This window comes from Lepidochelys olivacea (assembly GCF_965140295.1).
Source record: "Lepidochelys olivacea isolate rLepOli2 genome assembly, chromosome: 15".
NCBI classification, from domain to species: domain Eukaryota; kingdom Metazoa; phylum Chordata; order Testudines; family Cheloniidae; genus Lepidochelys; species Lepidochelys olivacea.
The window spans coordinates 12,906,907-12,932,813 of record NC_140425.1 but is presented as its reverse complement, the minus strand read 5'-3'; the positions used below and the strand labels follow the sequence as shown (position 1 = coordinate 12,932,813).

General features: G+C 42.8%; 2 protein-coding genes across 3 annotated transcripts; one reads left to right on the top strand and one right to left on the bottom strand.

Annotated features, from left to right (window-relative positions):
* The first annotated feature begins 724 nt into the window (after nucleotides 1-724).
* COQ5 (coenzyme Q5, methyltransferase) lies at nucleotides 725-17,692 on the top strand. Of its 2 annotated transcripts, none has more exons than XM_084648961.1 (8): nucleotides 725-777; nucleotides 1,148-1,400; nucleotides 2,215-2,364; nucleotides 4,517-4,741; nucleotides 8,950-9,056; nucleotides 10,090-10,178; nucleotides 10,425-10,536; nucleotides 17,358-17,692. In XM_084648961.1, exons 2-8 carry the CDS (start codon nucleotides 1,232-1,234, stop codon nucleotides 17,403-17,405), a joined length of 900 nt encoding a protein of 299 aa, XP_084505087.1. In that variant the 5' UTR covers nucleotides 725-777; nucleotides 1,148-1,231; the 3' UTR covers nucleotides 17,406-17,692. The 2 variants fall into 2 exon arrangements, with proteins under 2 accessions (XP_084505087.1, XP_084505086.1); XM_084648960.1 differs by lacking the exon at nucleotides 17,358-17,692 and adding an exon at nucleotides 11,109-11,671 and having other exon boundaries at nucleotides 732-777.
* Nucleotides 16,278-21,850, bottom strand: DYNLL1 (dynein light chain LC8-type 1). Its single transcript, XM_084648962.1, has 3 exons — nucleotides 21,708-21,850; nucleotides 20,085-20,222; nucleotides 16,278-16,608 (listed from the first exon to the last, which is right to left on the bottom strand). The coding sequence occupies exons 2-3, from the start codon at nucleotides 20,214-20,216 to the stop codon at nucleotides 16,471-16,473; spliced, it is 270 nt and encodes an 89-aa protein (XP_084505088.1). The 5' UTR covers nucleotides 20,217-20,222; nucleotides 21,708-21,850; the 3' UTR covers nucleotides 16,278-16,470.
* Between the last annotated feature and the right edge of the window lie 4,057 nt (nucleotides 21,851-25,907).

The following is a 25,907-nucleotide window of genomic DNA, read 5'->3' as shown; positions in this document are numbered from 1 at the left end:
AAATCAATAGGAGTTAGGTTCCTAAATGCATTCATGGATCTGGGCCTTTATAACCATGCATATTATGGTGTCTATACATTGATACAAATGCCCATATTTGAGAAAAAATCAGTCCTAAATGAGGACAACTAAACTTAACTAAAACTTGTAACCTGCTAGAGGTTCTTAGCTGAAGAGTACTATGTGAGCTATTGGAAAGTAGTACCCTAAATGCTGCTTTGCCTATATTTATTGTGCAGCTCTTACTCACCTGCTTGGTTCACTGATGTGGCAACTGAATGAGGGTTGTGGGCTTAGATGTTACATTAGAAACGAGCGCCTGAGAGAATGGCATTGATTTCAGTATTTCCTCAGAGCACAGGACCAGAGGTGTGGGGGTTGGAGGTCGCAGTGCAGGGTCCAGGTGAAGGGCGGTGGGATGGGGGTCATGGTGCATGCAGGGCCACTAGGGTGACCAGCTGTCCCAATTTTATAGGGACAGTCCCGATATTAAGGGCTTTCTCTTATATAAGGGCTTATTACCCCCCACCCCGTCCTGATTTTTCACACTTGCTACTGTGTGGTGACCCTAGGGGCCGCAGGGAGAGACACGAAGGCAGTGGGGGCGGGTCGCGGGGCGGGGTCCCGGGGCAGGCGCGAGCGGTCCGCGGTCGAGGTGCGGAGGGGGCGGGCGGGAGAGACGCGAGAGGCGGCGGCGGTGCTGGGTCCCGGGGCAGACGCGAGGGGCAGTAGATCCGGGGTTGCGGTGCTGAGCCGAGGGGAGAGACACGAAAGGCAGTGAGAGTTGGGGGTCGCGGGGCGGGGTCCCGGGGCAGACGCGAGGGGCGGTAGATCCGGGGTTGTGGCGCGGAGCTGTGGGGGGAACAGAGACGCGAGAGGCGGTGGGGGGGGTCGCGGGGCGGGGTCCCGGGGCAGGCGCGAGGGGCGGTCGGTCCGGGGTCGCGGTACAAAGCCCATTTCTCTGGGTGGGAGGCGAACGTGCCCCAGCACCAGAGATCCCAAGCCCCTGTTTCCTCGGGAACCGCTCGCCCCTCCCCTCAGCAGCACGTTCCGTGGGCCCAGCTTCGGGTTGGCTGTTACCTAGTAAAACCCGCCCTCCCTGCCGTATGGCCAGTGAGAATCACGCGCTTTATTTACTCCTCCCCAGGCGGGCTTTCAATTGGCTGGGACGGAAGTGTCACATGACTCGGAGCTTCGTTATGCGAGTGCAAAGTTCACGCCGCTACCAAAGATGGCGGCCTCTATTGGAGTGGCGGCCTGTCGGGCTCTGCACAGCCGCTGCCGTGGGAAGTTGTTGTCTATAGGTCGGGGGCTCTTCAGCGGGGCGCGGTGCCTTGTCGCGGAGGGGGAGACGAACTTCGGATTCCAGACTGTGTCGGAGGCGGAGAAAGGGGAGAAAGGTGAGGGGGGCAAGAGCAAGGCGGGGCGACTGGGACGGGGATCTAGCGGGCGAAGAGGGAGACTCTGGGGAGGGAGGAGGACGAGATGGGAAGAGATTGCTGGGCCGTCCAATGCCCCAGTGACTGCTGTACTGTACGAGGCAGTGCGGTCCAGTTATTGTGAAACAAAATGGACCGAGGAGACCTGGGTTCTGTTTCTAGTTGTGTCGCTGATCCCCTGGTGAGACCCCCCCAGGCAAGTCACTTGCTCTCTCCATATATTCTTTCTTCTCCCTGTGTCTGGTCATTTTATAATGAGAGCTCTTTGTTCTAGGGAGTGTTTTTTGCTTTGTATCTGAACAGTGCCTTGCACAACAGATCTTTGATGTTGGTTGGAACTTGTTAGAGCTACCCTAATACGAATATTTAAACCTTTTCAACAGGTGCGTTGTGTACCTCAAGGAGTAGCTGTCTGAGGGATGAGAATGTCCTAGCAAGTTGATGGTTATTTGAATGCTTTCACTTAATCCAAATATAAATAACTTTTCAAACAAATTGCACTTTGTTCACATGGTGTTTTCTAGATTGGGACCGTGGTGAAACATAGGAATGTGTTGAAAGTAAATGCATGTAACAAAATATAAACTTTGTGAAGTATGATAATCTAACTAATGAGATTAAAAAAATAGGATTCTTGCCTGAGACTTTATGGGGTCATGTGTTAGTATAGACCTAGGAAGAGGACAGTGAATACATAGAAGTGAATTTAAGTGACATGCTTCGCCCTGCTACCTCAAAGTGATATATATTGCATTATAATGTAATTTTATTTCAGTTTACCGTGTATTTGAAAGTGTGGCCAAGAAGTATGATATAATGAATGATTCAATGAGTCTGGGGATTCATCGGCTCTGGAAGGATATCCTGCTGCATCAAATGAACCCTTACCCGGGAACTCAGCTGTTAGATGTTGCTGGAGGGACAGGTACATTCCATTTTATTTCTAGTACTTTTATTAAGGAATACTATTTGCTGGAGTAATGATTCCTTAATGGAGAGCAGAAATTAATCTACCTATATATGAAAATGGAAAATAAGTACAGTATAGACAATAGAAATCATAGTTGCACTTATTACAACATTTACATGACTTTATAGAGAACACTGTATAGTGCAGTAGTCCTCAAACTGTGGGGCCTGCCCCCTAGGGAGGCGTGGAGGAACATTCGGGGGGCCCTCAGGGAGGGAGTGCCACCCAGCCCTGCTCTGGCCCCAGTCCCAGCCATGGCTTCAGTCCCTGGGCTCCCGAGGGTGTGACCAGATTACATTCCGGGTAAGTGGGGACACAACATAAAAAGTTTGGAGACAACTGGTCTGGTGGCTAAATGATGGGCCTGAAGTCAGGAATACTGGGTTGTATTATTTGCTCTGCCGCACACACACTATGACCTTAAGCAAGTAATTTACTGCTCTGTCCCTCAGTTTCTCTCTCTGGAGAATGAGGATAACTTCTGCCCTTCAAGGGGAAGGGTTGAGTCTTAGGCCTTGTCTACACTGCCACTTTACAGCGCTGAAACTTTTTTGCTCAGGGGTGTGAAAAAACACACCCCTGAGCAATGCAAGTTTCAGCGCTGTAAAGTGGTGGTGTTGACAGTACGCTAGCGCTGGGAGCAACTCCCCTCATGGGGGTGGTTTTTTTTACAGCGCTGGGAGAGCTCTCTCCCAGCGCTGGTGCTGCAACTACACAGCCAGCAGCGCTTTAATGTTGGTAGTGAATACATACCCTTAGTTTTCTAACGTTTTGAAGCATTTGAGATCCTTGGATAAAGCTGCTCTAGAAGTGCAAAGTATTACGCTTATAGCAAAAATGATTATTTACCTTTTTTAACTGCCGTTCTTTGAGATGTGTTGCTCATGTCCATTCCATGTTAGGTTTGTGCACTCACTATGTGCACTGGTGCGGGAAGTTTTTCCCTCAGTGGTATCTGTAAGGACTGGCTCTGGAGCCACCAGGAGTGGCATGCATGTTCGCCAATATAAGGGTGCCACTGGCCCCCTCCCTCAGTTCCTTCTTGCCACCAGTGACAGTGCTGGAAACGTTTTCTTTATCCAGTGTTTTTTTCACTATCACATTGTGTAAATAGGTTTCAGAGTAACAGCCGTGTTAGTCTGTATTCGCAAAAAGAAAAGGAGGACTTGTGGCACCTTAGAGACTAACCAATTTATTAGAGCATAAGCTTTCGTGAGCTACAGCTCACTTCCTCAGATGCATCTGAGGAAGTGAGCTGTAGCTCACGAAAGCTTATGCTCTAATAAATTGGTTAGTCTCTAAGGTGCCACAAGTCCTCCTTTTCTTATTGTGTAAATAGTTCTAGATAACTAGTTTCTTTGTTCTCTTAATGACTAGCAAATTGTATTGTAGATAAGTTAGTCACCTCTAGGACTTAGCCCAGGGAGGAGGCACGCCCTGTCCCTGGGCTTCTAGCCTTGTGATCGCTGTAAAAAGCCTATGTGGATCAACGACCCGACCTGTATCAAAGTTACCTGAAGTATTTGGGAGAAGCCCTCATTAATGCTAAGTGTCCCAGCATCTGCAAGAGCTTCCAGCCAAGAACTAAAAAGGAGCAGGACATAAGTGCTCCTCATGGAGTCGGCTCTCATGCCAGTCTCCGAGCCGCCGAGATCAGACTCTGCAGCGAGTGCAGCAGCATGGGTGCAATGTGTGCCACTGCAACTGGTCTCCCGGCTCCGGTCCCAATCCCCGGTACCTGCTAAGAAGCAGGGGAAGCACACCGGGAGAGGGCATTCCCCAACATCCTGGATGGGAAAGGGAAAGTCCAGAGAGGAGCAGGGCAGCAAGACTCCAGAGCCCGGCCAGGCACCTGCGTCACCAGCTAAGCTACCTAGTCCTTCTAGGGATCCACCAGCCACCCCTTACACTCATAGAAACTCTGTTTCAACTAACAATAATGGGAGAAACAGACTTGTTAATGTTTCATCTAAAAAAATATAGCTAGGGAGCATGTTAGGTCCAGTTTACCTAAATATTAAAAGTCCTAACTTCCTGATGAATATTTAATTTTTATAATATCAGAAAATATTCCACATTTTGCATCTTCCTTTCAAAACTAATACAGGTGACATCGCCTTTCGGTTTATCAATTATGTTCGTTCCCAGTGGGAGCACCAGATCAGACAGAAACTGAAATCCCATCAGAATTTATCATGGCAGGAAATCTCTAAGAGTTACGAGGAAGAGGAACTTAAATTGCCAGGAGGGTCCCAAGTGGTGGTCTGTGACATTAACAAGGAAATGCTAAAAGTTGGAAAGCAGAAAGCACAACATCTTGGCTACTCTAAAGGTAAGTCCTGCATTATATCACTTCTGTAGTAGGTCTCTGAGTGATAGAAATTTAGATTTAAAAAATCCTTATGTAACAATAGTCCAAAATTCTACTTGCTTATTTGCCTGGAGCAGTAACTTTTCTGATGGGCAAATATCAGGTGCAGGATTTTTATCATCAACAGTATGGAAAGAGAGGGTAAGTAAGATGATGTACAAGAGCTGGCCAATTGTCATGATAATTCAGCAACTAGGAGTTATGCTCCCTATGGAAAAGGAGTACTGGTGGCACCTTAGAGACTAACCAATTTATTTGAGCATAAGCTTTCGTGAGCTATAGCTCACGTCTCTAAGGTGCTACAAGTACTCCTTTTCTTTTTGCGAATACAGACTAACACGGCTGTTACTCTGAAAGCTCTCTATGGAGGCACCGTGAGTCTCTTTAATACTTGTATCCCTTTGAAAATACAAGTCTGAGGATTAATCTGAAGCCCAGTGTTTGATTCTCCTTCAGAATCAGCCAATGAGCAAAACGCTGCTCTGTTACACCAGTGCAATTCCCCTGAATTTAGTCAAGCTGAGTAGGTATGAAACAGGATAGTTTGGCCCTAAGAATCTGACTACACCACAGATTTCAGAAGGTATACTTTAAAAATAAAGGCAGCAAATTAAAAATGTCATGAGTCCAAAAAAAAAACCACCAAGAAACAAGCCTATATAGAGATGATGATACCTGCCACAGAGAATGGGTTATAGTGCTTTTGGAATCTGAATCGTATTAAATATTTAGTTTGCAGGTCAATGGGGTAATCCATGTTGGTCCTTTCAATCAGGATTAATTTAAGAAGTAAGTAATAAATTGTGCTTAATACACAGTATTTGTAGAATAGTTGTTTGTCCTCTCCCACTTTAATTAGAGAAACATTTCTTAAATAAGATTTACTATATGTATTTAAATGTGGTATATTTTATGTAAGACTTTCAGTTTTAAATTGGTTTTAAAAACACTGTTTTTAATACCAGCCCTTGTTTCAAATTAAACTAAAGATTTATCAACAGTAACTGGAAGATACAGTCAATCTCAACGTTTGAAGTACCCCTGAAACGTTTAAAACTTGACTGAAAACATAAACAGAATTTCAACTCCCTCATTTCCTCTTGATGAACTTTTTGGGGAGCAGGTAATATTTTTAGTGTTACATACCCCCAAACCAATTACTACACCCTGCTCTCTCTGCATTCCTGATTACGTCATTGGTGCAAGTACTGCATAGAGAAATAACTGTTGAGGAAACAGATCAATGTTTCCCAATCAGAGAGAAAATTAGTAAGGTAAAAATCTTTTTTTTTTTTCCCCAGGCTTAATCAAAAGAATTGCAAATATTGGTGAGCACCTAAAGATAATTAATTGTTTCTCCTTTTTTAAGGTGGAGAAAAAAATGTGCTATATGTAGGCCACATGACATAAAGGAATCCTGTAGAGGGCTCATTTTGTATTGTGGTGATGCAACACTGAATGACTTTAATAATGTCTGTGATTTTCTGCCCTCATCCCCGTCTTAGTAGTTGCTTAAGTAAGCTGATGATTTCTTGTAGAAGTAACTTGGTCATCTAGGCTGATGTGTGCAATAGAAATACTTGGAAACTAGATAAGATCATTTTGCTTTCAAATGCCTGTTCTCTCATATCAGTTCCAACTCCTTGATTTCTTCTCTGTTACCCCCTGACTTCATGCCTTCTTCCAGAAGGGGGAGCTCAAAGGTCAAACACTGGGTTGTCTGGCCTCTTGAATTGTAGCCCATCTCTGTTACTACAATAATCTTTTGTTACTCTCCAGTGCTGATAAATAGAGAGACAATAACCAGTGTGTTCAAACAAAGAAATATTGTTTTGGGGCAACTTTTTATGAAATGTCTGCATTTCATAAAATCCATATAAAGCTCGGGAACTCCAATCTGTGGATGGAACAGGACATTTGTTCCTACCAGTATTCGTCTATTTTTAAAAAATGTATATGACTCCAAAATTATTTAATTCCACCCTATGATTCTTCCTTCTGTAGGTGTACAGGATTCATGACAACAGTTTACCTTCTGTCATGAAGGTCATTCTGACATCAGTACAGATGGGTACATTTTCAGTGTTTTGTGGGCTTTGTACAACTCATTGCAAAAACTATCTCCAAGAGTGATTGTAATAGTGAGAACGTTGCAGAAGCGAATCCTTACATTAAAACACAAGGGCAGCCAAATAGCTGTTGCTCTCTTCTGCCATGCAAAAGATGTAGGTTCAGTCTTATTCCCCCAATCTGGAGTACAGTGGGTACAGCATACCTAGCTCCAGTGGGGAGGAGGAGGTCTTTGATTGATTTAGGAACAAGTTTGTTGGACTTCTTCCTTGTCTGATGAGGAATTGCCATGATGCAGGACCTTGAAGGGTAGCAGGTATAAACTTGAGGTGTCCTCCCCCACTAAAAAGAAGAATCACAGTATGATTTTAAAATTATATATTAGGGCTGCTGATTAATCGCAGTTAACTCATGTGATTAACTCAAAATTAATCGCAGTTTTAATCACACTGTTAAACAATAGAATACCAATTGAAATTAAGTATATATTTTGGATGTTTTTCTGCATTTTCAAATATAGTGATTTCAGTTACAATGCAGAATACAAAGTATGCAGTGCTCACTTTATATTATTTTTATTACAAATACTTGCACTGTAAAAATGATAAAAGAAATAGTATTTTTCAATTCACCTTATACAAGTACCATAGTGCAATCTCTTTATCCTGAAAGTGCAACTTACAAATGTAGATTTTGTTTGTTACGTAATTGCACTCAAAACCAAAACAGTGTAAAACTTTAGAACCTAAGTTCACTAGGTTCTTCTACTTGTTCAGCCAATCGCTAAGAGAAACCAGTTGGTTTATGTTTACGGGAGATAATGCTGCCCGCTTCTTATTTACAGTGTCACCTGAAAGTGAGAACAGATATTCGCGTGGCACTTTTGTAGCTGGCATTGCAAGGAGCTAAACATTCGTATGCCCTTTCATACTTTGGCCACCATTCCAGAGGACATGCTTCCATCCTGATGGTGCTCATTTAAAAAAAAATGTGTTAATTAAATTTGTGACTGAACTCCTTGGGGGAGAATTGTATGTCTCCTGCTCTGTTTTTACCTGCATTCTGCCATATATTTTGTGTTATAGCAGTCTTGGATGATGACCCAGCATGTTGTTCGTTTTAAGAACACTTTCACTGCAGATTTGACAAAACGCATAAAAGGTACCAATGTGAGATTACTAAAGATAGCAACAGCACTTGACCCAAGATTTAAGAATCTGAAGTGCCTTCCACAATCTGATCCGGATGGGGTGTGGAGCATGCTTTCAGAAGTCTTAAAAGAGGAACACTCCAAAGCGGAAACTACAGAACCCAAACCACCAAAAATGAAAATCAACCTTCTGCTGGTGGCATCTGACTCATGATGATGAAAATGAACATGCATTGGTCTGCACTGCTATGGATCATTATCAGGTAGAACCCATCATCAGCATGTCCCCTGGAATGGTGGTTGAAGCATGAAGGGACATATGAATCTTTAGCATGTCTGGCACATAAATATCTTGCAATGCTGGTTACAACAGTGCAGTGCAAACGCCTATTCTCACAGGTGACATTGAAACACAGTGGGGAGCATTATCTCCTGCAAATGTAGACAAACTTGTTTGTCTGAGCAATTGGCTGATCAAGAGGTAGGACTGAGTGGACTTGTTGGCGCTAAAGTTTTACATTATTTTTGAATGCAGTTTTTTTTTGTACATCACTCTACATTTTTAAGTTCAGCTTTCCTGATAGAAAGATTGCACTACAGTACTTGTATTAGGTGAACTGAAAAATGCTATTTTTTATTTTTTTACAGTGCAAATACTAGTAATAAAAAATAAATATAAAGTGAGCAATCCACACTTTGTATTGTGTTGTAATTGAAATCAATATATTTGAAAATGTGGAAAAATCCAAAAATATTCATTTAAAATAGTATTCTATTAATGTTTAACAGTGCAATCAATCGCGATTAATTGTTTTAATCACTTGACAGCCCTATTATATATGTATTACCTTTGCCAAAACAGAGTGAAGAGCTAGTCTTTCTGCAAGTTTTCTGGGATGAGCAACACCTAGTATCTGTGTGTGTGCGTTTGTTTTTGGTTTTTTTTAAGGCTTGTCCTGGGTGGTTGGGAATGCTGAAGAGCTGCCCTTCAATGACAACAAGTTTGATGTTTACACAATTGCCTTTGGAATACGGAATGTAACTCATATTGACCAGGTAAGCAGGGGCAACATGTCCTGGGATATACAGTTCTCCTGGGTTTTCTGGGCGCCAAGAAAAGAAGAAACACTCTTGTATGAGGAAACCTCTGCTTCAACTTCTCACATGTAAAAGAAAGTGGGATGTAGCCCTACAGTTTGCTTGAATGAAAAGAAATTGAGGTTAATAAATATCCTGCCCTTCTAGGAGCATCATAGGGTTCAGATTTTTATCATGGAGATAAGCATGGTATAAATACTTGCATACATTTTTCTGGAAAGCTCTGAGTAGTCCTTTCTTAAAAATTAGAAAATATTTGTAAACACTCTAGCAAGTAATGTCACCTGTTCTAATTGGGACCTGGTATTTTGAGATTGATTGGTTATAACTGTTCTGCCTGAAAGGATATTTTTGATCGCTTTTTTTTTTTAGGGGGGGATCTCTTCACAAACTGGTAATCGCATGTAATGTTCCATGCTCTGAGATGTGCTTTGACTCCTTAAAATGTCATTACTTGTTTACACAACTGATGAAAGTCTTTCTGCATGTCAGCTTCTTTTTGCTTCTGGTTTTGTAGCGTTATCTCCCCATCTTCAGGAAAAAGATGGATGTAGCTTGAAATCTTATTATGAATCTTTGGATACTTGCTAATAGGCTGCAATACCTAATGTTTAATACCATCCTAAAGCAGGCCAATCACTTCCCAAAAGCAGATATAATTTAAAAATATAATAATGTGCAGCCCTATTGAACCTCTCCTGAGTGGGTTGACTTTAGCCTGACAGAAAGGGACTTACGTGAAAATGTTACCTAATTTAAAGCATACTTACCATTTTAGGCCCACAGTGGATAGGTGGGTGGTATTTATTGTCCAAGTCTAAATATTTTAAGTTCCCAGGACACTTGGGTGACTTTAACCAGAACAATCTTTCTTCTGCTTGGACTGTGCCCAACCAAAGAAGGTGGAGCATCCATGTTTCACATCCTCATGAGATGTTAATAGGGAGGGTGCTTTCCTACAGTGTGTTCATCCACTTTTGATCTCTCTCAGGCCCTTCAGGAGGCGTATCGTGTGCTGAAACCAGGAGGGAGATTTCTGTGTCTGGAATTTAGTCAAGTCAACAACCCCATTGTTTCCAGGTTGGAATATGACCATTTTTTTCTTTTTATTTTTATCCCACACATGAGGGTTTTTCTTGAGCTGGGACAAAAACACATGAAAGAGTCCTAATCCCTTGAAACACGATCACATACTTAAATCCAAACTCTGTAGAAGTCTACAGCAAAGGTGATATACAGAGACTAATTCCTCTTTAGGAAAAAGTTAGTCCTAGTAGGTTTTATTTTGGTGTCTGCATGTTAATTTGCACTTGTCTCTTTGGGCAGGCTCTATGACTTGTACAGTTTCCAGGTTATCCCTGTTCTGGGTGAGATTATTGCTGGAGATTGGAAGTCCTACCAGTACCTTGTGGAAAGCATCCGACGCTTTCCAGCCCAGGTAACAAGGTTCTCTGCTTTGAATATTTAGTGTATAGATTGTCACCATGGGGGCAGCTGGGTTATGGGTAAGGAGACTAGGCCTTTAAGAAGGCATATGCTAGTTTACTTCTGCTAATTGCACAATTACCTCTCTCCACCCACGAGATGACTAAAGAGGATATGAGAAAGGTCTACAAAATCATGAATAGCGTGGAGAAAGTAAATGAAGTGTTTGCCCCTTCACGTAACACAAGAACCAGAGGTCACTCAACAAAATTAATAAGCAGCAGGCTTAAAACAAATGTAAGAAAATACTTCACACAACACAATCAACCTTTGGAACTCATTGCCATGGATGTTAAGACAAAAATTATAAGTGGGTTCAAAAAATAACTAAGTTTATGGAGGATATGTCCAGCAATGACTATTAGCTATGCTGTCAGTGTCCCTGCCAGAAGCTGGGACTGGATGTTCTGTTCATTCCTTCCAAAGCACTTGGCCCAAGCCCCTGTCAGAAGACAAGATACTGAGCTAGAGGGAGCATTGGTCTGACCTAGTATGGCTATTATGTTCTTTATTACTATATTTCAGGAGGTGTTCAAGGCAATGATTGAAGATGCAGGTTTTCTGAAGGTGGAATATCGGAATCTAACAGCAGGCATTGTAGCCATTCACTCAGGTTTCAAACTGTGACCCTCCTACTTTGCAAAGCTCTTGAAGAATAAAGGGTATTTCCCCTAAAGAAGCTAAAAAGCAATGCAACTCCAAAAACTTCACTGCCACAATAGTCTGAGGGGATGGGAAGACTTGGTCCCTCTGCAGAATCTAAAGCTTCAGATTTTGGGTTTCTGAAAAGTTGAAATTATATTCTTACAACCCTGTCAGGACAAAGAATCCCTCTAGCACTTAGGCATTTATGTAAGTATGGGCCAGGTGCTTCATAGCATGTGCTCACTCAACTGATTACCAGTTTCCTAAAACCTCACAGACTTTTATTGGACAACTTGTTTGGTACATATAATTCTCCTCTGAAGTACAGTGTGGATATTGCAAAAGGTTTCAGAGTAACAGCTATGTTACTCTGTATTCACAAAAAGAAAAGGAGTACTTGGGGCACCTGAGAGACTAACCAATTTATTTGAGCATAAGCTTTCGTGAGCTACAGCTCACTTCAGCGGATGCATACTGTGGAGTTTAGAAGATCTTATTATATACACACAAAGCATGAAAAAATACCTCCTCCCACCCCCCTCTCCTGCTGGTAATAGCTTATCTAAAGTGATCACTTTCCTTACAATGTGTATGATAATCAAGGTGGACCATTTCCAGCACAAATCCAGGGTTTAACAAGAACGTCTGGGAAGGAAAAAACAAGGGGAAATAGGCTACCTTGCATAATGACTAAGCCACTCCCAGTCTCTATTCAAGCCTAGGTTAATTGTATCCAATTTGCAAATGAATTCCAATTCAACAGTTTCTCGCTGGAGTCTGGATTTGAAGTTTTTTTGTTGTAAAATAGCAACTTTCATGTCTGTAATCGTGTGACCAGAGAGATTGAAGTGTTCGACTGGTTTACGAATGTTATAATTCTTGACATCTGATTTGTGTCCATTTATTCTTTTACATAGAGACTGTCCAGTTTGACCAATGTACATGGCAGAGGGGCATTGCTGGCACATGATGGCAGATATCACATTGGTAGATGTGCAAGTGAATGAGCCTCTGATAGTGTGGCTGATGTTATTAGGCCCTATGATGGTGTCCCCTGAATAGATACGTGGGCACAGTTGGCAATGAGCTTTGTTGCAAGGATAGGTTCCTGGGTTGTGTGGTATGTGGTTGCTGGTGAGTATTCGCTTCAGGTTGGGGGGCTGTCTGTAGGCAAGGACGGGCCTGTGTCTCAAGATTTGTGAGTGTTGGGTCATCCTTCAGGACAGGTTGTAGATCCTTAATAATGCGTTGGAGGGGTTTTCGGTGGGGGCTGAAGGTGATGGCTAGTGGCGTTCTATTTTCTTTATTTCCCTGATAATGTCATGGCTAAGCTGGTGGCTGAACTTTGACTTTGTCCTTACCCATAATTATTTTACATTTGGAGACTATGTATACCTTCAGATCAGCAGCATTGCTATGGGTACCTGCATGGCCCCACAGTATGCCAACATTTTTATGGCTGACTTAGAACAACGCTGCCTGAGCTCTCGTCCCCTAACGCCCCTGCTCTACTTGTGCTATGTTGATGACATCATCATCATCTGGACCCATGGAAAAGAAGCCCTTGAGGAATTCCACCATGATTTCAACAATTTCCATCCCAGCATCAACCTCAGCCTGGTCCAGTCCACACAAGAGATACACTTCCTGGACACTACAGTGCTAATAAATGATGGACACAAACACCACTCTATACCGGAAACCTACTGACCGCTATTCCTACCTACATGCCTCCAGCTTTCACCCTGACCACACCACACAATCCATCGTCTACAGCCAAGCTCTGCGATACAACTGCATTTGCTCTAACCTCTCAGACAGAGATCTTGTAGGTGTCTGTCTCTATCAAGCATTCTTACTACAATACCCACCTGCGGAAGTGAAGAAACAGATTGATAGAGCCAGAAGAGTTCCCAGAAGTCACCTACTACAGGACAGGCCTAACCAAGAAAATAACAGAATGCCACTAGCCATCACTTTCAGCCCCCAACTAAAACCCCTCCAACGCATTATTAAGGATCTACAACCTGTCCTGAAGGATGACCCAACACTCTCACAAATCTTGGGAGACAGGCCAGTCCTTGCCTACAGACAGCCCCCCAACCTGAAGCAAATACTCACCAGCAACCACATACCACACAACAGAACCACTAACCCAGGAACCTGTCCTTGCAACAAAGCCTGTTGCCAACTGTGCCCACATATCTATTGAGGGGATACCATCACAGGGCCTAATAACATCAGCCACACTATCAGAGGCTCGTTCACCTGCACATCCACCCATGTGATATGTCATCATGTGCTAGCAATGCCCCTCTGCCATGTACATTGGTCAAACTGGACAGTCTCTATGTAAGAGTAAATGGACACAAATCAGATGTCAAGAATTATAACATTCATAAACCAGTCGGAGGACACTTCAATCTCTCTGGTCACGTGATTAGACATGAAAGTCGCTATTTTACAACAAAAAAACTTCAAATCCAGACTCCAGCAAGAAACTACTGAATTGGAATTCATTTGCAAATTGGATACAATTAACTTAGGCTACCTTTCATAATGACTAAACCACTCCCAGTCCCTATTCAAGCCTATTTCCCCTTGTTTTTTCAAACCCCTCCCCCCCATGTTCTTGTTAAACCCTGGATTTGTGCTGGAAATGGCCCAACTTGATTATCTCACACATTGTAAGGAGAGTGATCACTTTAGATAAGCTATTACCAGCACGAGAGTGGGGTGGGAGGAGGTATTTTTTTCATGCTTTGTGTGTATATAATAAGATCTTCTAAACTTTCCACAGTATGCATCTACTGAAGTGAGCTGTAGCTCACGAAAGCTTATGCTCAAATAAATTGGTTAGTCTCTAAGGTGCCACAAGTACTCCTTTTCTTTTTGATATTGCAAAAGTTACTTAGTCTTATCTAAGTAGGATAAGATGTACTCCAAACACCTGTAATAACAGAACTGGTTGAAGGTAGACATTGACCCACTGGCTTTCAAACAAGAGATCTCCCTATACTGTATTGAAGTAATGACTCAAGTTCAGTGTGGGTATGGGAATATAGGCAACACCTGAAATTACAAGTGTGTGACATGTAGTATTTGTGTATTTATTTTAAAGATATTAAATTTCATGTATCAGTTTCACTTTTGTGGTAAATGTCTCACTGATGTCTGACGACTTGTCAGCAAAAGTAGTAAGTTACTGTTAATGTATTTCCTCAGTGATGGGGATAAAGTTCTGAAAGCATCTGTTCAGTCCTCATTTTAACTATATTGTGGTGAAACAATGCTATAATGGTGGCTCTGCATCAAAAAAGGTGAAATACCCTACCCATCACCTTATATCATATCTTTGAAGAAATCTTCAACTAGTTTACTTCTGTATCCCTTTAAGGCTGACAAATTACTGCAGAAGTTTCCTTGGATCCGGGTAAGGAATGTGGAAAAACTAGAGATCTTTATTAAAATCTTATCTTCTGTCTCTACTTACCCCTTATTTGAGCTGCATTGTGGTAGTATGTTTACTAAAGTTTAGAGTGGGTAGTTTAATTCAGTTCTTATCACTAAACCTTCAGAGGGCTAGTCTGTAATTTGTGCTTCTATACCAGAATGAGAATGCAGGACTGAAGTGTGATAAGTACCTTAATAAGTTATTATAACCTGCTGATAGCTTGCTAAAACAGTATATAATCACTATAGTAGTATAAAATATCTATTAAAGGAGCTTGGCTGCACTGACTTCATATGCCCTTAGATAGATCACGTTAATCAGCTCTTAGTGCATCATCTATTCTAGGACTACCACAATTCACTAGTTTAAGTGGTTCATGCTACAGCAGGATATTTAATCTAACCATTTGACAGACAATGTCCAGAGAAACTACCTCAACTGGACTCTAGATCAGAGCCACACATAACAAGTAGAGATATTTTACTCTTCCACCTCCAAAAAAGGTAAAGGCAAGGTTTTCAAACAAGTATTAAGTGATTCATTATTCTACAGTTATGAATATTGTTAAACAAGGAAGCATAGGGTAATTGAACATTGCTTCTATACTAATTCAGAACAGCATCAAAAAGCCTCAGTTGTGCTACTATCCTCCACAGTACAGTTGTTGCAGTGCTACCTCAAATGGGGAGGTAGCAACTCCCTGCTGTATCAAGGCTTTTAAACCAAATCAGTTATTTGCTGCTGAAAGCACTACCTTGTCTCCCCTTTAGTTACTAATGCAGGAAAAGGTAAGGTAATGAGGTTGGCATACCTTTTCCAAAAGCTGCTGTAACTTTCAAGTGTAGTAAGGAGTGTAGAGCAGCAGAGACATGATGGCTGAGGAGTCTTTGTACTGAAGCTGGTGAGTGTCTAAGTTTTGCAAGCTGGGGCTTTACACTAGGCATTTGAAGGATATAGTTCCCAGCTCAGTTATTGCTAGCCATCAATAAACATCAAGAAACTACTTGTCCTCCTCACTAACATCTGTAGAACTGGTCCTGCTTACTGGGACTATAGCAGCCTCTGCCAGCACAACCCTCAAGAATCTATGTAGTATCTAGCATAATGGAAGCTCTATCATAGTAACTTTTTGTACATGAAATAGAAATGGATTAATATGTTCTATAAAATAGAGAAGGAAAGTGTACAGCCACTCATCCTTGGACCAGAACTACATGGTGATATTATCTGTTTACAAAGGCTTTAGGTGAGAATAAGAAAAGCAACATACATCAGATGGATAAAAGTGTAGGCTAAACTCACAGGAATTACAGCTCCAACCTAACTTTAGTAATGGCAGTTGTACCTGTCTATGCCAGCAGTGAACTTTTCTACACTAACAGCTTTAGATAAAGTTTTGGGTTAGAGAAAATATGCTCACTTTCCATGGAAACAAGTGAGAAGGATTTCGTAAAGACCACAGTACAAGAATCAATATAGGGATAAGTGGGCTAGATGGCTATAAAACTATTAGAATAAACTCTTAAAGGTTGAGTATATCCAACAGTTTTATTAAAATGGAAAGCAGGTTTTTGGAAAGAAAATAAATACAAGAATGAATTTTTTGCTATTTTTTATAGCCACAATGAAAACAAACTAGTACAGAGGAGTCCCTGTCCATTACCACCACAACAAAAGGCTTGAAGAGCAAGGTGTGTTCCCTGGGGAAGGCTTAAGATTTCAGTCTCTATTTAGAGTTAGTGTGCAGTCCTGGAACCGGATGCAAGTTTGGATAGCACAGACTGTGCTCTAACCAGATTTGAAGAGGAGAATAGCAACTTGGCCTAGGTAGAAATAGATGAAGTGCTTAGTCTCATGAGTCACATAGCTGCCAAAGTTCCTTCCCACAATGCAGTGCCAAGTGGGGTTGTACTTCTTGTCAAACTCCTGGAAGAAAAAAAACAAAATGCACATTACTACTACAGCAGAACTGCCTTTCTTAGATAAAAAAGTTGCAGATTTTTTTTAACTGCCATATTCTCACCTACATCTTTATATTAAGTGTAGAAACACTGGGAGGGGGGTGTGGTGGGGTAAGAACAGCATATCCTTTGCTCTGCATTAAGACCACAGCTTTGATAATAAGGGAGAGGTGGAATTGCTGACTTACCTTTATTGCCCAGTTGCTGGTTATTACATCATGAGACACCAGAAGTCATTTTCTTACTAAGTAGCTGCAGGAGTACAGGTAGGATTTTACTGCTGTGATAGTCTATATCTTTATATTCACCCCTTTCACAAGGCTGTTAAATTTTGTACAAAGCATACTATGTAAGGTATCATTTGAAAACTCATGATTTCCTGATGATTATTGTCCTGGTCAAAGGTGTGGCAAGACTGTAAAAGAAAACTCCACCATATGATATTGCCAAGGACATGTTCCAGCATGTTCTGGAACACAGTCACAAACAAGTTCCCCAGAGATAATAGGCTAGCCAATGCCTCAGCCAGGTGTCACCTAGCTCAAATGGACCACCCACCTGATTAAGTGGCCACTCTTCGGGGAATGGGGGGAAAAATCTACATTTTGACAAAGTAGTAGTATAAGGTTTCTGGCCACATATCAGCTGGACATGAGAAAGGGCTGTAAGAAGACAGACATCCCAAATCCTGTCTCTCTTACTCGCTACCCACAGCATCAAGCCCTGAAGAACAAAGGAAGCAGCACTGGACTGGGGGCTTGAAATCCTGACAAAGCGGTTCAGCCAGGAAGACTGCTAGTACTTGTGGTGAGAGAGACCTTTGCTTTGTATTCACTTAGCTTGTTAAGTTCGGTGTAGTTGTGTTTTACCTTTTATTTCCTTGTAACCAATCCTGACTTATACTTGTAGTCACTTAATCTATTTTTCTATAGTTAATAGATTTGTTGTTTTATCTAAACCAGTGTGTTTGGACTGAAGTATTTGGGAAAGTCCATTTGGGATAACAAGACTTGTGCATATCATTTTCTATTAATAAATGACAGACTTGATACGAGTTTGTATTGTCCAGGAGGGTGCTGGGCAGTACAACGCACATTTCTGGGGGAAAGTCTGGGTCTGGGAGTTTGCTGGTGTTGTCCTGCAGTGTAATTCATGGGTGGCTGCCTATAGCACTCATACAGTATGGCTGGGAGTGATTTATATGCTGGAGGCTGAGAGCAAGCAGATCAGGAGTGGTTGCTCTCACAGCGAAACAGAGTTTATAAAAGACACCCCCAGGTTAGGGAATTGAGGGGACAGCTGTTCATCAGTCCAGATTGTACTCTGGTTAATGTCAACTGCCCACCTGCCAACTCTTGCATGACTCAAGCCCGTTTACTAGGTGTACGTATTCTTCCCTTCCATCCAAGAATCTAGCACATCCTCCTAGTAGATCCTTAGCACAATAGCTTTCAAGCTATGGATCTCAACCAGCAATAGGGCAACGCCTTTGCTAGTGATCTGCAAAAGAATTTTGGAAGTCAAGCAGTAGAGGAATTGGGTATGGAAGAGGGGTGACACAGGATCTCAAACAGGCGCACACAATGAAAGTGCAGAGTACTTAAGAGGCATTCCAGTGAGTCCATTATGCTAGTCTGTATTATCCTAGTTCATAAGAACATAAGTGAAAACAGTGAGTTGATCCACAGAGGGAAAGAGCATAACAAGCCCTAATACTCTATTCTTAAAAAAAGAAAAGCCCTCACTTCATTTAATAGACCAAATTTATTCACAAATTAGTACTGTTTTACAGTTAGACACTTTGGCTAGCAAAACTTGAGTCAGACTAATGTGATGACCAGAAAGTCAGACTGGTTAAGAAGTGCTTTATACAAATATTCATGCCCAACAGTCCTGAAATTTAGAGCTTTGGGCCAAGAAAGGTATACAGCTGTTTTGTATTTGATTATTATATTAAGCCTCTTGGCTAATTTCTATTTCCAATATTTCTGTCATCACATCCCCTCCCTGTCCACTGCCATTGGGAAGTTATACTGAAGTTTGACAAAGATATAGAATTGTTTTGTAGTAAATTAAACTGATGTTTCTGCTTCAGTTATTTTTAAGTGGTACATTCACCATAGGGAAGAAAATCTATACTTGTTTCTACATCTCAAGCAGGAGTGGGTTTTTTTAAATAAGTTTGCTATTCTCACTGGAAATTGCTAGCAATAAGTTGAACCAACTCAGAAGACAGTTTAAGGAGAGCACTTGACTGACATTAGGTTTTATATGTTGTCAATGATTGCTGCTTATATGTCTGTTCCACTCAGCATAGTCTCAATTCAATTCAACCTTCCCACTCTTATGGCAGGCCACCGTCTTCCATTAGCGCTGCCAATTCAGCAAACTGCAGAAGTATGAAAAATGGTAAACTATAGTTTCCTCTCCCAACTTTGCTCAGTGGGCAACATCTATGTGCAGCTTCTCCCAATAGCTCCCCTGCTGTTAGAACAAGCATATGGCTAAGATAAGAAAAAAAAATAACCAAAAGGAAAGAAAAAACAGTTACCAAACCCAAGAAGAGTTATATATGACACAGATCTTCACAAGAGTTGTATAACATAAAATTACTTTGCAAATGAAAGCCTTTGTATACAAATTCAGATGAGCTGAGCACCTAGTAAGGCTTCACCTTTTCCTCTAGAGTTCCCTTCTGGCAGCACTCCCCTCATACTAGATCAGGGGTCTCAAACTCCCAACCCACAGGCCATTTGCGGCCTGCGAGCCTCCCTAATGTGGCCCGCAGGGCTCCAGCAGTTTTGGGGCCAGGTCTCTCCCTTGGCCCCACCTGCCGACCCCAGGCACTGCCCCCCACAGGGGCCCCGGCAGCACAGCAGAGCTCCAGTGGCTGCTGGCCCCTCCCTGTGGCCACAGGGCAGGGCTGTGCCTCCACACACTGCCCCTGCCCCAAACGCCCCTGCAGCCAAGAAGAAGCTGCGGGGGCAGTGCCTGGGGGAGTAGCAGCATGCAGAGCCGCCCCCCCCCACCTTGGAGCCCCAGGTAAGCACCCCACCCCTTTCCCAAACACTCCCTCCTGCCCGCAAACTCCCTCCCAGAGCCTGCACCCACACAAACCCCAGCCCCAAGCCTGCACCTAGCACCCAAACTCCAGCCCAGACCCTGCATCCCAGACCCTCTTCCCCACCCAAACTCCCCTCCAGAGCCTAACCTCTCATCCCTTCTGCACCCAAACTCCCTCTCAGAGCCTTAGGCAGGTGGGAGGAAGAGGTCTTTCGGGGGGGTGGGTTCTGGGCAGCATTAGTGACATTATTGGCCTGCTGGGAGGATTTGAGGACTGGCACTGGCCCTAAGGTAAATTGCATTTGAGACCCCTGTTCTAGATTCTAAAACATGCATATCCATCAATAGAGGGAAAAGGCTATTACAACAGGCATTTACCTTCTTTATATGAGCTGCAATATCCTTCTCGATGTTATATTTCTCCAGGGCCTGAGTGGCACACTCCACTGAATCTTGCTGCATCTCTTCAGACATATCCGCATTCTTGATCACAGCCTTTCGATCACACATGGTTACCTAGGGAGCACGCACACACAAAATAATCTGACAGCAGTAGGAGCATCCACCATCCAAAACTCCCACAGACAATCTGTTTAATAGGCTTGGTCTTGTAGAATGCATGATTTATGGTCACTATCTTCTAGCTTAAGAACATTGGCCCAGTCTTAATGCAAAACACATCTCCTCAAAGCATGAGTAAGTCAGCTCTACAGCCAGTGACAGAAGTTATACAGACAGTGAACAGGTTTCAGAGTAACAGCCGTGTTAGTCTGTATTCGCAAAAAGAAAAGGAGTACTTGTGGCACCTTAGAGACTCATGCTCAAATAAATTGGTTAGTCTCTAAGGTGCCACAAGTACTCCTTTTCTTTTTACAGACAGTGAAGTAAACGGAATGTAGTTTTTCAGCTGTAGTATTTTCAGACCAGTTACTTCAGCTGAAACAGAGAGAGAGGAAAGCATAGCTGGGAGCATTTTCAGTTTCTCTAATCATGATCTCTTTCCCAAGAGAGAATCTGTAGAATTGCTTTTTGGCTTTTCAGCTAACCTAAAGCTTATCAGTCTGTATAGCTCAATGGTTCTCAAACTTTTATACTGATGACCCCTTTCACATCGCACTCAGAGGTTTGCAACTACCCTTATAAATTAAAAGCACTTATATATTTAACACCATTTTAAATGCTGGAAGCAAAGCAGGGTTTGTGGTGGAGGCTGACAACTCCTGACCCCCCCACGTAATAACCTCACGACCCCCTGAGGGGTGCCGACCCCGTTTGAGAACCCCTGGTATAGCCAGTACCATGAAGGGATGGACTCCACCTAGTAGCCCTTCATCATCATTTGAGTGCAAATAGAGACCCTGAGTAGTTTAAAATACTATACATTTTCAGGACATGAAATTCAAAGCCGGAATATTTTTAGTGAAGATAGAGATGCTAGAAAATTCTGTGTAATTTCCCTGGCACAGATAAGCTACGGAGTAGCGGTCCCAGATATGCTGGCTCTTTGGGAGCGTCCACTGACAGTTCTGCCATGCGTCCCCAGTCTCATTTTGCCAGACAAATCTTCATGTTTGGGGGTTTTTAGAAGCACCGAAAAAACCAAAATACTTCCATCGGCACCCTCCCCCCCTTGCCCAATGGGTGGTCTTCCCCTTCCCCACCCCGCCCAATCGGTGGCCTCCTCCCGCCCCGTCACCTTCCCCGCCCAATCGGTGGTTCCCCACCCCCCACCACCACCCCGGGGACCCTCGCCCAATCGGTACTTCTACCACTCACCCCCTTCTACACACAGAATCACAGCACCCTCCCCCACGCCCAATAGCTTTCCACCCCCCCCCCCACGGCTCACAAGAGCCCACCCCGGGGCGCCCTCCTCTACTCCGCGCCTTCCCCCTCCACCGGCGGGATGACGAGAGGCCTCTGCCTTCTCCCTCCGTGCGGCCCCACCTCTCCCAGCGCCCTCGGCCAGGCTCTCGGGTCCTGCCCCGCTCGGGAACTCACCGTGTGCTGGGCGGCTCCGAGCGCGGAGGGAAGGGATGGGGCGGGCGGGCAGGCGGCTTCTCAACCAGCGCTCGCTCGGCCAGCTCTCCGATGTGACTGAAAACGCGCGGCGCCACCCCCGTAGACCTAATACTAGCAGCCACGCCCCCTCCGCCTAAGACGCGCCCCGCGTGCACCAATCATTGGCCTCTGCAACAATCTGTGGCGCACGTCATTGGCCGACATCTACCTCTTACCGCAGCTTCTTACTGTTGCGTTTTGTTTCAGCCCGGCATGCATCGCGCTGGCGTCTGTTCCCATAGCGACAGGATGCATGCTGCTGGGGCCGAGCTCGAGGCCTGCGCCCGGGAGTGAGGAGCCTGCGGAGCTACGGGGGTTCAAGGATCCCTCCCGTAGCGTCTCATCCCATAACAGGAATGGGGGGATCCCACTGACGGGGCTTTGGAGACCGTGGCTGAGAACAGGATTTCCCCATCCCTCCCCGTTCTGAGAGGCATGGAGAGGGCTATGCTCAAATCCCCGCAGGGATACAAGGGCCCAGGAATACAGAGGCCTCCTGGAGACTGGCATATGGCGCTCCATCTCCCCAGGAACAGGCGTCCAGGGTTGTGGCCCCTTCCTTGGAAAAAAGGTGCCCCTGATTATGCATGGTATTTATATTTAGGAGCACCTAGAGACCCTCTCTGAAATTGTGCATGTGCAGAGAGAGAAAGAGTCCCTGGCCCAAAGAGCTTAGAGTCTAGGTAGACAAGATAAACAAAGAGTGGGAATGGAAACAGATGCTGCAGGGACTCTGTGCCTTGGATCATCATCTGGTGCAATTGTGGTGGGAATCAGAGCTGTCTCTTTTGGACAGATCCAACAGTGTAACGGTGTTCAGGGACCAGTTCCCTTCCTTCAGACATCATGAGGGAATGAGAACTGAATTTGCAGCAGGGATAAAGCTCAATAGGTAGTAGACAGGAATAGACCATAGAATGCTTTTAAGCTTTACCTCATTCTCTGATCTGAACGTGGTTAATGTCATCTGCTGAAATTGCTATGGGAGCTTAAAGAAGATGATACCCAGAACCAAATGTGAGGAATTTCTGTAATATTGTTATGAAAAAAATATGTGACTCGTGTCTCAACTCACTTTTATTGTTACCCACTGGATATGAGGCAATTAATTTATTTCTTGGAACAGGAATCTTGGTAAGATTAATGTACAGTTGGCATGTCTGGGTTGGTATGAATTAATTAGCATACCACATATGTATTGAGTTGCCTTGGAAATACAATGGAAGACCAAGGACCAGATATTAATTTCTAATAACTGTCAGACAAGGTGACTCAGAACATATGAAAACAGCGTGACTACAGCTTGAAACAAATACAGGAGATAAGAACAGAAAGAGGCATTATGATAATTTAGTCTGACCTTGTCTCAGGCATAATATAGGGCAAAGAAACTCATCCAGTAAACTCTGCATGAAGACCATAACATCTGTTTGAACTATAGCATATCTTTTTAGAAAGATATCCAGTCCTGATGTAAAGACTTCAAGCTATGGAGAATCCACCATATCCCTTGGTAAGTTGTTCCAGTGGTTAATTACCCCCAGTGCTATCTATTTGCACCTTATTTCTAGTCTCAATTTTCAGTTGCCAACCATTGCATCTCATGCTTTTTTGTGATAAAGAGCCATCTACAATCAGAAATATTTTCCCTAAGTAGGTATTTGTAGCCTGTGACCAAGGCCTGGTCTACACTGGGAGGGGGGTGCGGAATCGATCTAACATACGCAACTTCAGCTACGAGAATAGAGTAGCTGAAGTCAACATATCTTAGATCGACTTAGAATCACTTACTTCGCGTCCTCGCGGGGCGGGATTGACGGGCGCTGCTCCCCCGTCGACTCCGCTTCCGCCTCTCGCCATGGTGGAGTTCCAGAGTCAACAGCAGAGCGATTGGGGATTGATTTATTGCATCTACACTAGACACAATAAATCGATCCCCAATAGATTGATCACTACCCGCTGATCCGGCAGGTAGTGTAGACGTGGCCCAAGTCACCTCTCAACCTTCTCTTTGGTAAACAAAATAGATCAAGCTTAAGTCTATCACTATAAAGCATGTTTTCCAGACCTCAAATAATTGCAGCTCTTTTCTCTACCCTTCCAATTTTTCAACACATTTTTTTACATGTGGGCACCAGACTTGGACTCAGTATTCCAGTAATGGTCTCACTAAAGCTGTTGTACAAATATAATACTACCTTCCTAATCCTACTTGATCTTTTCTTGATTATACATCCAAAGGTACCATTCGCCCTCTGAGCCACAACGTCACACTGGGAGCTCATGTTCAATTGGTTATCTACCATGACTCCTAAATCCTTTCCATTGTCAGTGTATTCTAGGATACAGTTCTCCATTTTGCATTTATGACCTACATTTTTTGTTCCTAGATGTATGACCTTGTATTAGATTTTATTAAAATGCATGTTGTTCAAATGAACTCACCTTACCAAGAAATTTAAATCAACCTATATAAGTGACCTGTCTCTATCATTATTTGCCACTCCACCAATTTGTGTGTCATCCTCAAATTTCACCAGGAATGATTTTATGTATTCTTGTAGATTATTGATCAAGACATTGAATATCTTTGGGCAGAGAACAAATTACTGCAGGACCCCACTAGAAATACTCACACTGGATTACAATTCTTCATTTACAATTGCTTTTTGGCAATCTTCATATTAACCAATTTTAACCCTTTTAATATGGGCTACCTTGATTTTGTATAGTGCTATTTTTTTATTAGAATGTCATACAGGACTAAGTCAAAGGCCTTTCAGAAGTCTATTATGTGAACAGTTCTTTTTATCAACCAAATGTGTAATCTAAATTAAAATTATAACAAGTTGGTTTGACAAAGGACTATTTTTGATAAAAATGCTATGTCTTTTAATTCTTTACTGATTGGGTCCCAAATCATCCTTTCCATGATTTTGTCAGGCTAACCAGCCTATTACCTTGGTCAATGTGTTAGCCCCTTTTAAATACTGAGATTACTTTAGCTTTTTGTTCTAGTCCTCTGGAACTTCAGTGTCTCAAGATTTGTTAAAAATCAGAAACAGTGTTTCAGAATGCTCCTCAGTCAATTCTTTCAATACTCTTGAGTGCAAGTTATCTGGTCAAGCAGACAAAACAATATTTAACTGTAATAGTTGGTGTTTAACATCCTCCCTAGTTACTGATGGAATAGAAAGTATTTCATTATCATTGGAAATATTAATACATCATCTTGCTTTTTTCTAAATACAGAACAGAAATATTTATTGAATACTCATGTCTTTTCTACATCACAATTGACACTTTTACCATGCTTATTTAATATTGAATATATGCCGTTATTAGGATTTAATTTGTTCCTGATATATTTAAATAATTTCTTCTTATTGTCCTTAATCCTAGTGGCCATTGGGTTTTCATTTACACCTTTAGTCTGCCTTATTAATTGTCCACATTTCCTAACTGTTAATTTGTTGTCCTTACCATCAGCTTTCACATTTTTCCATTTTTTATATCTTGATTTTTTTAAATTATTGCTGCTTGTGACAATCAGGCTCCAGACACTCCCAGCAGAGAACAGTGGGTCTGAATCCCAAAGAATAAGCAATTGAATCAACTGGTTGTACACAATGTTATTGAGTAGAAATAGATGCCAAGTAAAGTCTTTTATGAAAGCTTGAATTGTTCTGAACTTGATGGTCATTAGGAGGAGATATGTATAGAGGTTATGGTTATGAATGGATGCATGCATATAAGTGTAGAACATTGTAATTGTAACTAGGATGCAACCGTGGCATCACCTCACAACAGGCTGTGAAGTAATCAGTCAGGGAAGGTCACCTCCCAAGAGAATTGTTTATATAAAACTAACTGCAAGCTCCAGACATTGTACAACATAGGGAAAGACAATGGTGGACCATTAAATTTTACGGCATTGAAACTGAAAAGAAAACCAAGAAAAGAAAACTTAAAATGCTACAGTGGCACAGCTGCGCTGCTGCAATGTAGACACTACCCTATACTGACGGGAGGGGTTCTCCCATCGGCATAGGTAATCCACCTCTCCAAGAAGAGATAGCTAGGTCAACAGAATCTACCAACCTAGTGCTGACTACACTGGGGATTAGGCTGGTTTAACTA

Excerpts from the sequence above, each read along its gene's own strand:
- DYNLL1 (XM_084648962.1), bottom strand. The coding sequence starts at position 20,216 with ATGTGTGATCGAAAGGCTGTGATCAAGAATGCGGATATGTCTGAAGAG. Across the intron at positions 16,609-20,084 it reads TTGCAGCTCATATAAAGAAG|GAGTTTGACAAGAAGTACAA; the intron begins GTAAATGCCTGT and ends TTTTTCTTCCAG.
- COQ5 (XM_084648960.1), top strand. The coding sequence starts at position 1,232 with ATGGCGGCCTCTATTGGAGTGGCGGCCTGTCGGGCTCTGCACAGCCGC. Across the intron at positions 4,742-8,949 it reads ACATCTTGGCTACTCTAAAG|GCTTGTCCTGGGTGGTTGGG; the intron begins GTAAGTCCTGCA and ends GTTTTTTTTAAG. Across the intron at positions 9,057-10,089 it reads ATGTAACTCATATTGACCAG|GCCCTTCAGGAGGCGTATCG; the intron begins GTAAGCAGGGGC and ends GATCTCTCTCAG.